At 33.9% G+C, this 12,370-nt stretch overlaps 1 protein-coding gene across 1 annotated transcript; it reads left to right on the top strand.

Annotated features, from left to right (window-relative positions):
• The first annotated feature begins 1,026 nt into the window (after window positions 1-1,026).
• Window positions 1,027-9,407, top strand: LOC129941336 (invertebrate-type lysozyme 3-like). The gene is made up of 3 exons (XM_056049935.1): window positions 1,027-1,221; window positions 8,794-8,973; window positions 9,047-9,407. Exons 1-3 carry the CDS (start codon window positions 1,143-1,145, stop codon window positions 9,265-9,267), a joined length of 480 nt encoding a protein of 159 aa, XP_055905910.1. The 5' UTR covers window positions 1,027-1,142; the 3' UTR covers window positions 9,268-9,407.
• Window positions 9,408-12,370: the final 2,963 nt, after the last annotated feature.

A 12,370-nucleotide genomic window follows, 5' to 3' on the forward strand; every position in this document is an offset into this window, starting at 1 on the left:
CTAACTAATAATGAACAATATATTAGAATTATACTTCTGTGAAAAAATCACTTGGCGCCGATTCAAATTCTAATAATTGATATGATAACCAGTTATAGGCTTATTTCGAGGAGTTGCTCAGAAACGAGTTCAAATTAATACTCTTTCCCAAATTGTACTTACTTATTCTTATATTGTATACTTATATGAAGAAATGAACTGATTCTAATTTGAATTCTAAGTTTAGAACTAGTATCGGTTCTAACGTTAAGACTATATGAAAATATGGGTTGTTACAGTTTTCACGGTAGCGTATTTATTGTATTTTGAACCCAATTTGTATGTAAAATGAAAAAATAACTGGTGTTTCTAGAGATAATTTTCTTTAATTCAGTTAAACTCTGATTTATTTGGATAAACTCTAAATTATTATATTATTATATAAGTGACCTTTCGGCTTTTTTATTACAACTTAAGAATGTTCTGTAAACATTATAAAGGAAGATTGGAGAAATGCAAACAGCACCTTTTACGGTCTTAGCATCTTAGTTGCTGTCTACTTTAAGTTGCATGCAACTTTCAAACAAATCAACAGCTTTTTTACAAACAGATTTTAAGAAATCTAATTGACTCCGTGCAGCCAACTCATGAAGTACCGATTGTGTTATGTTTTAAATAAGATATTACCTTAGAAAATCTTGCTTTCATTATGTGGCTGTAACCGTATAATAAACTTTGATTAACAAGAAAGTATAAAAACTTACTTTCATAAGCAAAGAAAATTTAATTTTTTTTGCACATCAGTGTAAAAACAATTTGTTCAAAAGTGCATACTTACCTCTTGGACTAATGTTTAAACTTATAACGTCATTCTAAAATCTGAATATAATTTATACACGACGGGTTTGAAATTATTTCCCAGACATGGTGTTAAAAGAAAAGGAAAACCCCGAAGAACAAAAAATGCAAAAGCTTCTTAAGAATATATTTCTATATTCTTCTCATTAGAACTGAGGAGAATTGTACTTAACTTTTACATTTCACCGGTTTTGAACTTAGTAATACTACAACTGCGGTCTAGTTCAAAACCCTCTTGATACGTGTTTTTTATTTTATTATATTCACATCAAATAAAAATTATCTAAACAAAAATAGTTATAAAAATGAATTTTAAAACTAACAACTCGTTTGATATTGCATTAATTGTGCTGCTAAGCTTGAGCTTGCTAGTCAATAGTCAAGGTTTGTTTATGTTTTTTTTTTTTGTTTAATTATTAAATCAACTTCGATTGCTGTCGTTATTTTTCTGCATACTTTATGCTATTTTTATATTTTTAATTAAACCGTGCGATAAACTTATACATAATCGATTTCCATTGTGCATGTTGCTTTTCTTCATAACGTATAATAGAAAATTATAAACGTTAAAAGTGTTTCAAATCCTAATACATTTTGCACTTTTGCGGCTCTGAATATTGAAAATTATATCACATTTTAAAATCTTATACAATAAAACCCGTTTTCAAAAACTCAAAAACAAAAGAAAATCCAAACTCTAAAATTGTATGCAATTAAATGCTATATGAAATCATTTTTAGCATGATGCTTAGTTAAAGAATTAAGATTGATTATTTTAAACTTACATCGCGTACCCTTTTTGAAAGTTGACAATTATTACCTTTTATCATTAAGGATTTGAGACGGCGAATAGTGTTTCGATTCTTAAATAAATTAACAGCTGTCAGTTATGGGCTAGTTTTTGTTTAAAGTTCCTTAATTAAAGTTTTAAAAATAAATAACCATTTTAGATATGTTACTTCTTTGCATCTTATGTCACTTTGACAGTTTATGTATAGTAACTCAGCCGGCTCAAGTGGCCAGAAAAAATAACTATAGCAAGTTTGGAAGAGACTTATGTCACTTTGACAGATTCTGTATCGAACTTACCCCAATGACTGAAAAAAATCCTACAGTTAGTTTAGGGTGAGTTCAAGACTTGTTTCAAACAACAATAATTCGACGACGACTCCACCGAAGTTAAAGCTCAACGAACGAACCTCGTATTAATTCTGTGTTTACAGGCCCTTCAAGAAATGTTTTGAAAAATGAAATAGGAAAATCGGTTTAACGAAAGTATTTTAAAGTGATCCGCCCATAATAAGCTGTGAGATTATTTTTTTAATAATATCGATTATGTAACAGCTTAGAGCCAGAGTCCGATTCAAGAGAAAAATGTGAAATTCATTTTTATTTAATTTGAATTTTCTATTCTATTAACAAATTAAAATAATAATAGTTGTTCAATAGAAATTCAAATGAGATTGATCTGAAATTATAATAAATTTAACATAAACTCTTCGTATAATTTTCGTATGTAAACAAAAATATTTTGATTAAAAATAACTGTTAATCATATACGAAACGAACATCGCTCAAACATTATGTTAACAACAAAAATAAGTTTCAGGATCTTTAAAAGTTCACTAATAATTTATCAAAGGTTCGTGCACCCATATATTATTAACAGATGAGGGATTTTTATCCATTCCGGTTTATATTAAATAAAAAACAATCTTCTCTACGATTTCATCACAAGAAAATCCAAATTAAAAGTTTATGAATCATTTTTTTAAAGTATTAGATGTGTCTGTGACAGGCACGATTAACTCTGGTGAGAACTTGCAAAACTAGATTTGAGCTTTGAAAAGTTAGAAACGATAAGCTTCAAAATTATAGATATTTTTATTTAAACTTAAAACAAAAATTAAGATGGTGATATATGAGACCAAAACTAATGTCACGCTAACTAGTTGGCTATTTCCTCACGAAGTTTCGCCGGCTAAAGAGTCAGTGTCACTTAGAATGAAATATACTATAAGTTCTGTTATAAATCATCTTAGAAATCACACGTGGCAGAGGGGAGCCACAAAGGTCATCAAAAGAGAGCAAAAAGAAATATATTTGGAATAAAATAAATAAATAAATTAGTTCCGCAACAGCCCATTGAGAACTAAGGCCTAATGGCTTTCAATTCTCAGTTGAAGTCATGTTTGGGATGGAGAGGACCTACAGTTTTATGCCGAATCTGAAGAGCTAATTTGAGAAAGCACTTTTCATGACAAGAACTCTGGCTTGACATTTTTGAAATTGTACAAATTTAAGAGCTTATGAGACCTACGCATTCGGCAATGGCATCCGATTTTAACGTTTCTTTCAAAATGATATATACTCTTGTAGCTGCAAATTGCCATATTAGTCCTGGAGTCTCCTGTTTAATAAGAATAACAGTGGTTGGGTATGGGTAGAAATGGCGATCTCAAGGCAACCTAGCCTGAGATCCAATTAGCGCTGTAGTGCGCCGTTTGGATACCGTTTGACCTGTGATAGAAAGGGAAAGATTTATAGAGAAGCTTTATAGCGATTATGGTAGAGCCATTTTGTCGCATTGAGAAAAAAGATTAGGTCTCTAATCTTTGTCTCAGATTACTCATCAAGTTCCTGAAAGAATGTTTTTCCAAAGTATTTCATTCTAGTTTTTGCCAAAGCAGGACATTAGCAGAGGAAATGGATTATCGTTTCACAACTTCGGCAAAAGGTGTGTACTTCTCCGCATGAACTCCTATAGGCCAATGTCCGGTACAAACCGCATCAATCCTGGCTATGTCTTGCCTTGGCCTGCATAGAAGATCGTTTGTACGGGTTTTATTATAGGTGGGCCATATCTTCCTAGATATAATGCAGTTGGGTAAATTACTCCACCTTCGGTTTGATTCAGTTTGGTAGATAGAAAAGATTTTACCCTTCATAGCACCAAAAGGAATGTTAACCATTTCCGCAAGTGAGCTATGAAGGGCCGATCCTTGCCTGGCTAGCTTGTCGGCCCGTTCATTTCCCACGATACCAATATGGCCCGGAACCCAGGTCAGGGTGACACCGAGGTTAATATTCAGGCTCGCAAGCTCATCGCGAATTTACTGGACCAATTAAGATGAGGATGTGGCCGAGTTAATGGCTTTTACAGCTGCCTGACTGTCTGTAAAGATGGCCGCATTTCCGTTTTGGTTTGGGATTTGTTTAAGTATCTTACATGCCTCCCTTTTTGCCAGCAGTTCAGCCTGAAAAACGCTAGCAAAGTCAGGAAACCTAAAGGATTTAGCTACATTTAGGGACTCAGAAAAGATCCCGCACTCCATCTTTAAGCCGTCAGTAAAGATGGTTGTATCAAAACCTATAGACACGATGTCATCCTCCCAATCTTCTCTCGATGGTAAAATAACCTTAAAACCCTTACTAAGGTTCAAAGTAGGAGTGCAGTAGTCAGTGTCTACCGAAATAATATCTGAGGGAATCAATTTCCTTGTGTTGCTGTAACTATTTTTGAGTTTTGACAACCAGCTGTTTGATTCCTTCAGTCTAATAGCGCTGCAGAAACTATGTATTTAATAAAAAGGTCGATTGGTAGAAGATCCAAAATAACGTTTAAGGAGTCCGTTGGGCAAGAACGCATGGCCCCTGTGGTGCCCACGCAAGCTGTTTTCTGAACCTTCTTTAGCTTATCAATATTATAGGCTTTGCTAAGAGCAGGCCACCACATAATCGACCCATATTTTAAGATTGGACGTACTACGGCTGTGTACGTCCATAAAATCTTCTTCGACTGAAGTCCCCACTTTTTGCCGAAAGTTTTGCTGCAGGCGTAGAAGGCAACACAGGCCTTCTTAACCCGTACTTCAATATTTCGTTTCCAGTTTAGTTTAGGGTCGAGTATAACTCCCAAATATTTTGCACGTTCCCAGCGGATTTTGCCTCTGAAGACCGCGGATCAGGATAGGGTAGGGGCCCGCACTGTTTGATATAGTGTATCTCAGAGAGCTTTCCCTCGATAGAGTTCCACACGTTCAGCAGACCTTTGCTGTTTGTGGAGAGCTCATCCACAACTGCTACGTCATCCCTGAAAACCTCACTAAGAGTACGCAGTTGCGCTTTTTCAGAAGATGATGCTTTCACTGGCTTTGTCCGGTCGTCAAGCTTGCTCTTTTTCTGAGACGTGCAGATCTCTTCCTGAGATCTGTTTCGCTTGACGGCCTTTTCTAGGAGTGATATGAATAGCACTGCCTATACTTCGTGTGGTTTTGGGTTGCTCACAAGTGCTGGAACTACCAGCGCTAAATGAGCTCCCCTTCAAAGTCTCCTGGCTGGAGGGCAAGAGTTCATCCTCCAAATCTGTGGATGGTTTTGCGTTGGTCATGTCTAGTTCGTCCATTTTGTTAAAGATTTTTTTAATGTTGGTCCCACGAGTAGGTCGGAAAAAATAGGTCAGCCCCGGCAGAGCCGATATACCGGGGTAAGGCAGAAGATAAGACGGACCCTGCCAAGGCATCCGAATGACCTCGTTAGCGACTGGTTTGCCACCCAGCCTTTCATTCTTCGGCACGGATTATGTAAGACGCCCACACCACCACTGAAATTAGTGAACCCGTATCTATGGCCAAATTGCATTGCTAAGGCTTGCTACATTTAAGAAGTAGGAAACTTCAGCAATTCAACCTGACCTTAGCTGATCCCCATCTTGACAACGTGCAAGACAACTTTTGTGATCATTACCGCCCGGTACCTACTGGAAGGGTTTGAAACGGGGATTTTTGCCGGGCAAGAATAACAGTGAGTGCATTCAGCGAGTAACTGCGTCTCAAAATTTAACAAGCTTTACAAGGCCAACCAGTTAGTGCTTTTTGAGAGCTACCACAAAAGGCAAAGGCTGACTTGTATCAAGAACACTTAAAATGCAATCGCGTAAAGAATACGAAATATTATGGAGTTCCTGAAAACAGAATGAAAGAATAACGGTGTTTTTCAGTTTTTTCTTGTTTTCATAAACGTATGTTCTTAATTAGTTTTTTAAACGGAAACCGTTAGCATTTTCCAACACGTTTATAAACTATTTGGGTTTTAAGTAAATAAGAGATTTGTTGCCTTCTAGTTAACTTCCCATAGGAAGTTATTGTAATGGGTCCGATTTGTCAAATTGAAAATTTTGACATTTCTCGACGTTTCAAGGTCCCTAGAGTCGAAATAAAAGATTTTTAGAAAGATGTCTGTGCGTGCGTGTGTACGTACGTACGTACGTCCGTACGTCCGTACGTTCGCGACGTTTTTTTCGTCGTCCATAGCTCAAGAACCAGAAGAGATATCGACTTTAACTAAATTTTGTTATACAGATAATAAGGCAGAAAGATGCAGAAAGGGCTCTCAAGAAAATTGCGTGGGTGGTTTTTTTACCATAGCAGTTTAAAAAAAAGGTGAAAATTTTGGTTAATCCTTAATATCTTACGAACCAAAAACGATAAAGACTTGAATTAAATTTTATATAATAGACTGTAACGTGATCTCAAAATGTATATTTTTTGAAAAAAAAATCCGTTTAACGGTTTTTTTTCTAAATCAAAAAAACTAAAAAAAAAATTTGTCACCTCCTAAATTTAACGACTAACATATGATTTCATCTCCAAAACAATTTTGAGCAACGGAGAATAATGTTTTAAAAATCTGATAAAATTTTGAGAAAAATCGAATTGACAGTTTTTTTTATAAAAAATAAAAATCTAAAAAAAACATTACTCAAAGTTCGTAAAAATTAAATATCGATTCAAATATCTTTTCAAAAACTTGAAATTTAGGCTTCAAGCTTATTTTATCTTATAAAAAATATTGTTTTCAACATTCAATAAAATTTTGAGAAAAATCGAATTGACAGTTTTTTTACAAAAAATAAAAACCTAAAAAAAAAATTAATAAAAGTTGGTAAAAATTGATTTTCGACTCAAATATCTTTTCAAAACTTTGGCTTCAAACTTATTTTATTTTACAGAAAATATTGTTTTCAATATTCAGTGATTTTTATATAAAAATCCAACAGTCCGTTTTTTCATAAAAAATAAAATCTATAAAAAATAGTACGCAAACTTGGTAAAATCGATAGTAGTACATATAGACAAACTTTTGAGCAAGACAAATCGATAGACGGGATGGGAAGTTATCAGTGCAGGTCGCATCCCAGTCTCTTTTTATCGTTTTGATTTTGCACCAAGTTCCACACACAACTCATTTGGTTTGGATTTGATTACAAATTGATTTATAAAGCCAATTTGCGCAGCACAGTTTGCTGTTAATTCGATGCTGCCAATGAGCGACATGACTCCCCCTGTACTTGAAAGCGTAAACGTTTCTATGGGACAAATCTTCTTTTGCACTCGTTGCTAGAGTACTAAAAGATCTTGACATTCACAAATCCGCTGGCCCGGATAGTATCATCGCTATTGTTTTGAAAAGGTGTTCTTCAACGCTGGCAAAACCACTGCTTAAGCTTTTCCATCTGTCCTATTCTACTGGCCTCTTTCGGAGTGGATGGAAAACTGCATTTGTCCAGCCTGTCCCTAAAAAGGCGAATCCTCCTCCCCCTCTTAATATCGTCCAATCGACCTTACGTCCCTTCTTTCCAAGGTCATGGAAACGCTGATCAATTTTCAGCTTAAGAAATATCTTGAAGAACAGCAGCTTTGGCAGTATGGCTTTCGTTGCAATAGGTCCACTTCTTATCTCAACGAACAGTGGAACAAATCTTTACATCCTTTTGGGGAAAGTTAGATTATTGCACTTGATATTTCAAAGGCATTTGATATAGTTTGGCATCAAGCTCTCTTATCGAAAATGCGTGCTTTTGGTATCGACGAATCTCTTCTTTCTTGGGTTAGAAATTACATTTCGGACCTTTCAATTCAAGTAGTATTGGACGGGTTCAAATCTGATATTCGCAAAATAAACGCTGGTGTGCCGCAGGGCTCCGTTTTGTCTCCGACGCTGTTCCTTATTTTTATAAATGATCTTTTGTCTGAAACTTCTAACCCACTAAATTGTTTCGCTGACGACAATACCCTCAGCTTTTCATATTCGTTTTTAGATTCTCATCCTTGTTCTTCGGATGTGGACTATCTTGACAGCATTTTTCAATGGAGAATCAAAAACCGTATAGAATATAATGCTTCAAAACTCAAAGCTGCCTACTGTAGCAAAAGCGTAACTCTCCCCCAATGCCATTTTCCATGAGTGGTACTTGCATCGAGAAGACTGAATTTACTATCAGTCCTAGGTATGTGCACCACAAACCACATATTTGCCTTCCGAAAAAATGTTGCTAAGTGTTTAGGTTTTCTCCGACGATGCAAGAAGAATGAGTTGGTTACATTAGTAAAGAGTTTGTTGGATTGTATGTTTGTTTGCTTGTTTGTTTGTTTGAACGCACTAATCTCAGGAACTACTAGTACGATCTTAAAAATTCTTTCTGTTCTAGATAGTTTATTTATTGAAGAAAGCTAAAGGGTAACATTACGCTAAGACTAATATGAGCGCAGCACAAATAAAGAAAGTTTCAAAGCGGAAACGGTTAAAGTTTCGCTAAAATATTGTATGACAGAGTTGTTCAACAACAACATATGTCTATCTTTTAAATTTGGCTTACTAAAATCTTTCCTATGCTTACCAAATTTATTCTAAAATAAAGCATAAAAGTATCGTTAACCAAGAGTGCCCACTTGGCATCTAAGTTGCTGACAACTCTGAGCAAATTTTTGTGTTACAATTTAAAATGTACAAAAAACACTAATTAAGTATTCTAAAACCTGCCTAATAGAAAATAGGGGGCAACTCAGTTGTTACCGGCATCTTTAAGCAACTTTAAGTAACCGGAAACTAAGTTGGTCAATGGATGCCAGGCATTTAACCGTGCTTTTTTTGGGCTTCAACATTATTTTATTATAGCCGCCGATGTACTTGAAGACATTTGCCTCCGATGCATTTGCGAAGCTACAAGTGATTGTGATCTGACAAAACGCTGTACTAAAGGAAATGATGTTTGTGGGATTTTCCAACTCACTTGGGCTTATTGGCATGACGCCGGTCAACTGACAGTAAATAATGAATCTACAGAAAACCAAAGTGGTAAGATCTTGATTTCTTAAACCCAAAATTGAACGAAAAGTTGTAATTTACATTTTTTGTATATTCTATTTAGCTTTTCCAAATTGTGCTAATGATCCTATTTGTGCAGTCAATACAGTCCTCAATTATATGCAAATATTCGCTCAGGATTGTAATGGAGACGGTCAAATTAATTGCTACGATTATGCTTCCATTCATAAATTGGGCGGTTATGGTTGCAAAGGTGGAATTTCAGGATCATATGCAACTAAATTGGATCAATGTTTACAATCTTATGAACCAAAATTAAAATAAAAAGAATTTTCTAATAAAATATTTGATAACGTGATTTTCTAGTTTAAAAAAAATGTCTACTACAAATACTGTTAGAAGCTATATTTTAAATCTTCTTTTTAAATATTTTATAATAATAAATAAACCATAAATGAATACAATTTTGTCCGTGAGTGTTTTTAAATTAACGAGGAAAAACAGTTTTCTGAAAAGGACGAAAACTAAAAAAATTAAATTCAAGAAAATTTTAACTTTTTATTAAACAAAAAATAAGTAAAAGAATCTAATAGTTATAAATATAAATTTTGAAAGAGTTGAGTTGAAAATAAATTGATAGAACCGTAAAAGCCTAAAATTTACTTATTTTGGAAAAACAATTTCAAAATTGTTTTAGGGACAGTAAGAACTTCTTGTTATGAAAAAATAAAAAAATTAAGATTCGGTTGAATTTTGACAAAGTCATAAAAACCGTTATAACTTGAAAAGGATACGGAAACGACTTAAAATGGGCAGGTTCAGACAACATTAGACACTTTATTTGCAGTCAACTGCATTCCTTGAACATACATTTTGACAAAGTCAACTAGTTAGTTTTTGAAGTGTCATTAAGTTGTCTTCATTGGAACGCAATTTTTGGCAGCTTATCAAATATATAATTTATGTATGTATGAAAAAAGTTAGCTCATCACTCGAAGTATTTTAATGAAAGATTTTAAAATAACCCAAAATTAAAGGATTACTTTTTAAAAAAATATTTCAAACAATTAAACATATTGTAAGTATATATTCGTTATTTTATCATTTTTTATTTTATCAGCACTAAATTAGTATTTCTGTTTGACCTTTATAGAGCTTAAACCACAAGAGATCAATCTGTGTGATATTAAGTCATGCATCTTATTTTTATTATTTAAAATCTATACTTATAAATATTGTTTATTGGGTACGCTATTTTTGTAGTGTTTGATAATGAATTCTTAGAAATGGTCGTATGTACATAATTCATACATATATTTATTACATTACAAAATAACATCACGCTAATTGATTACTGATACGGAGTTTAGTTCCGGATTATCAAGTTTGCTAACTGAGTAGGCTGGATTTAATGCTTCGGCTGCCTAGAGGCTCATAAGAAAAATAATAATTTATATGTCACGTCTTCGAATATTTTGCATACAATTTATAAATAATGTAAAAATTTTGTTCATACATTTACTTTTGTAATGGGTGTTTTTTAACTGCATTAAAGTTTCTATGGTTGTTTTGCATGTCAAATTTTGTTGACATTTAACTCAAGAACAGAGTTTTCAAATTGTGCAAACTTATTAAAACAAATATAATACAAAAATTATATTATAATTATATATTTTATTAAAGGATTATTGTAAGTTCTCAAGTAAAAGTTTGAGCACTGTCCATATGAAAATGAGCACATTCACTAATGTAGTCACTACGTAGTGAAGTCATTCTGATTGGTTACTTCCAACTACAAAATGAGTTTTTGGTAAAGAAAAAGATACAAAAAGTTAATTGAAGTTGAATTTAAGGATGCTGTGTACATAATAGACGATGAAGAAGCTGTTTGCCTCCGAATTTTAGAAGGTAATTATGATCTACATTTTTAAACTTAAATGTTTTATCTTACAACAATTTTTGATTGGCAACTCTGGTGTGTTTGAGTAAAGTTCAATTTTAAATTCGCTCTGATAATTCTAACCAAAATAATACTATTTAAGCTTTCAAATTTGCTTTAAAGCATTGGATTCAGACAGTTAAAAGTAGTACTTACAAGTAGCATTGAAATTTTGGTGATTCCATTTGATTTCATTATTTAATTTATGAAAACAACTAAAATTTAAAACATTGTGTAAGGAGAAAAAATGATATCACTATGAAAATGAAGCTAAAAGCCTATTTAGTTGTAAGATGACGAGTGAGTTCTGGAAGAAAGCGCAAAAAATTAATGGCAAGGTTTATGTTATCAATAGAAATCTCAATCGTGAGACTCTAAAAATAAATTATTTCGGACTGCTCAATCACTTGTCTACGAGCAGTGATACGGTTCAATTTGCACAACCAGCTTTTAACGAAGAACTTTTAAACGGAACAATCCAGAGGGATGAGGTAAATGCATCCATTAAAGGGCTCAAGGATGGTAAAGCTGCTGGTTCCGATAGAATACCTTCGGAATTCTACAAGTATGGGTCGGACGAGCTGATCAACAAGATAACAGACATATTCAACAACATCATGGATCACGGATTGATACCACAGGAATTTAAGGAAGCTCTAATGTTTCCCATTAACAAAAATGGTAGTACAATGGACCCTGCAAACTATAGAGGAATTTCTTTCTTGAATGCATCATACAAAATATTTACTGCGGCTTTGCACAGTCGAATTAGAACGTGGATTGACTCATACAAGCTATTGAAGGAATTTCAAGCTGGATTTAGACAAGGATATTCCACCGTAGACAACATTTTTGTTCTACGTAGTATCGCTGATTTCTTTTTGGACCGAAACAAGAAACTATATGTTTTTTTCGTTGATTTTAAAGCAGCTTTCGACAAAATAGACCGAAATGCTTTGATGTATAAGTTGTATAGAATGGGAATGTCATATAAGTTTGGACGCGTACTGCAAAACATCTATATGGATACCAAAGCAGCTGTATGGGATGGAGAAAACGTTTCCGATTGATTTGAAACGATGACAGGTGTGAGGCAAGGTTGTATGTTAAGTCCAAGCTTATTTGCACTTTTTATTGACGATATCAACGATTGTTTGCCGGGAGGAGTGGAATATGCTGGTACTATCATCAAGGCCCTTCTTTTTACGGATGACATAGTGTTGTTTGCGTACTCACCACAATCGCTACAACTAATGATTAATAAACTTAGTGAGTATTGCATTACTTGGAAATTAGTTGTCAGTCTAGAGAAGTCGAAGATTATGGTTTTTCGGAAAGGTGGAGAAAGAGTAGGTGGGCAAGAGCGGTGGACATTTAACAATGAGAGAATCGAAGTCGTTAAAGAATATAAATATTTACAGATCATTATAATAAAAAATAACAATATGGAAATACATCTCGCCGAAAAACTACAAAAAGCCAAAAATA

The sequence above is a fragment of the Eupeodes corollae genome, chromosome 1 (assembly GCF_945859685.1).
Source record: "Eupeodes corollae chromosome 1, idEupCoro1.1, whole genome shotgun sequence".
NCBI classification, from domain to species: domain Eukaryota; kingdom Metazoa; phylum Arthropoda; class Insecta; order Diptera; family Syrphidae; genus Eupeodes; species Eupeodes corollae.

What these genes read in the sequence shown, in the direction of transcription:
- LOC129941336 (XM_056049935.1), top strand. Translation starts at nt 1,143, where the DNA reads ATGAATTTTAAAACTAACAACTCGTTTGATATTGCATTAATTGTGCTG. An exon ending in CTTGCTAGTCAATAGTCAAG is followed by an intron (nt 1,222 to 8,793) that starts GTTTGTTTATGT and finishes ATTTTATTATAG; the next exon opens with CCGCCGATGTACTTGAAGAC. An exon ending in ATCTACAGAAAACCAAAGTG is followed by an intron (nt 8,974 to 9,046) that starts GTAAGATCTTGA and finishes TATTCTATTTAG; the next exon opens with CTTTTCCAAATTGTGCTAAT.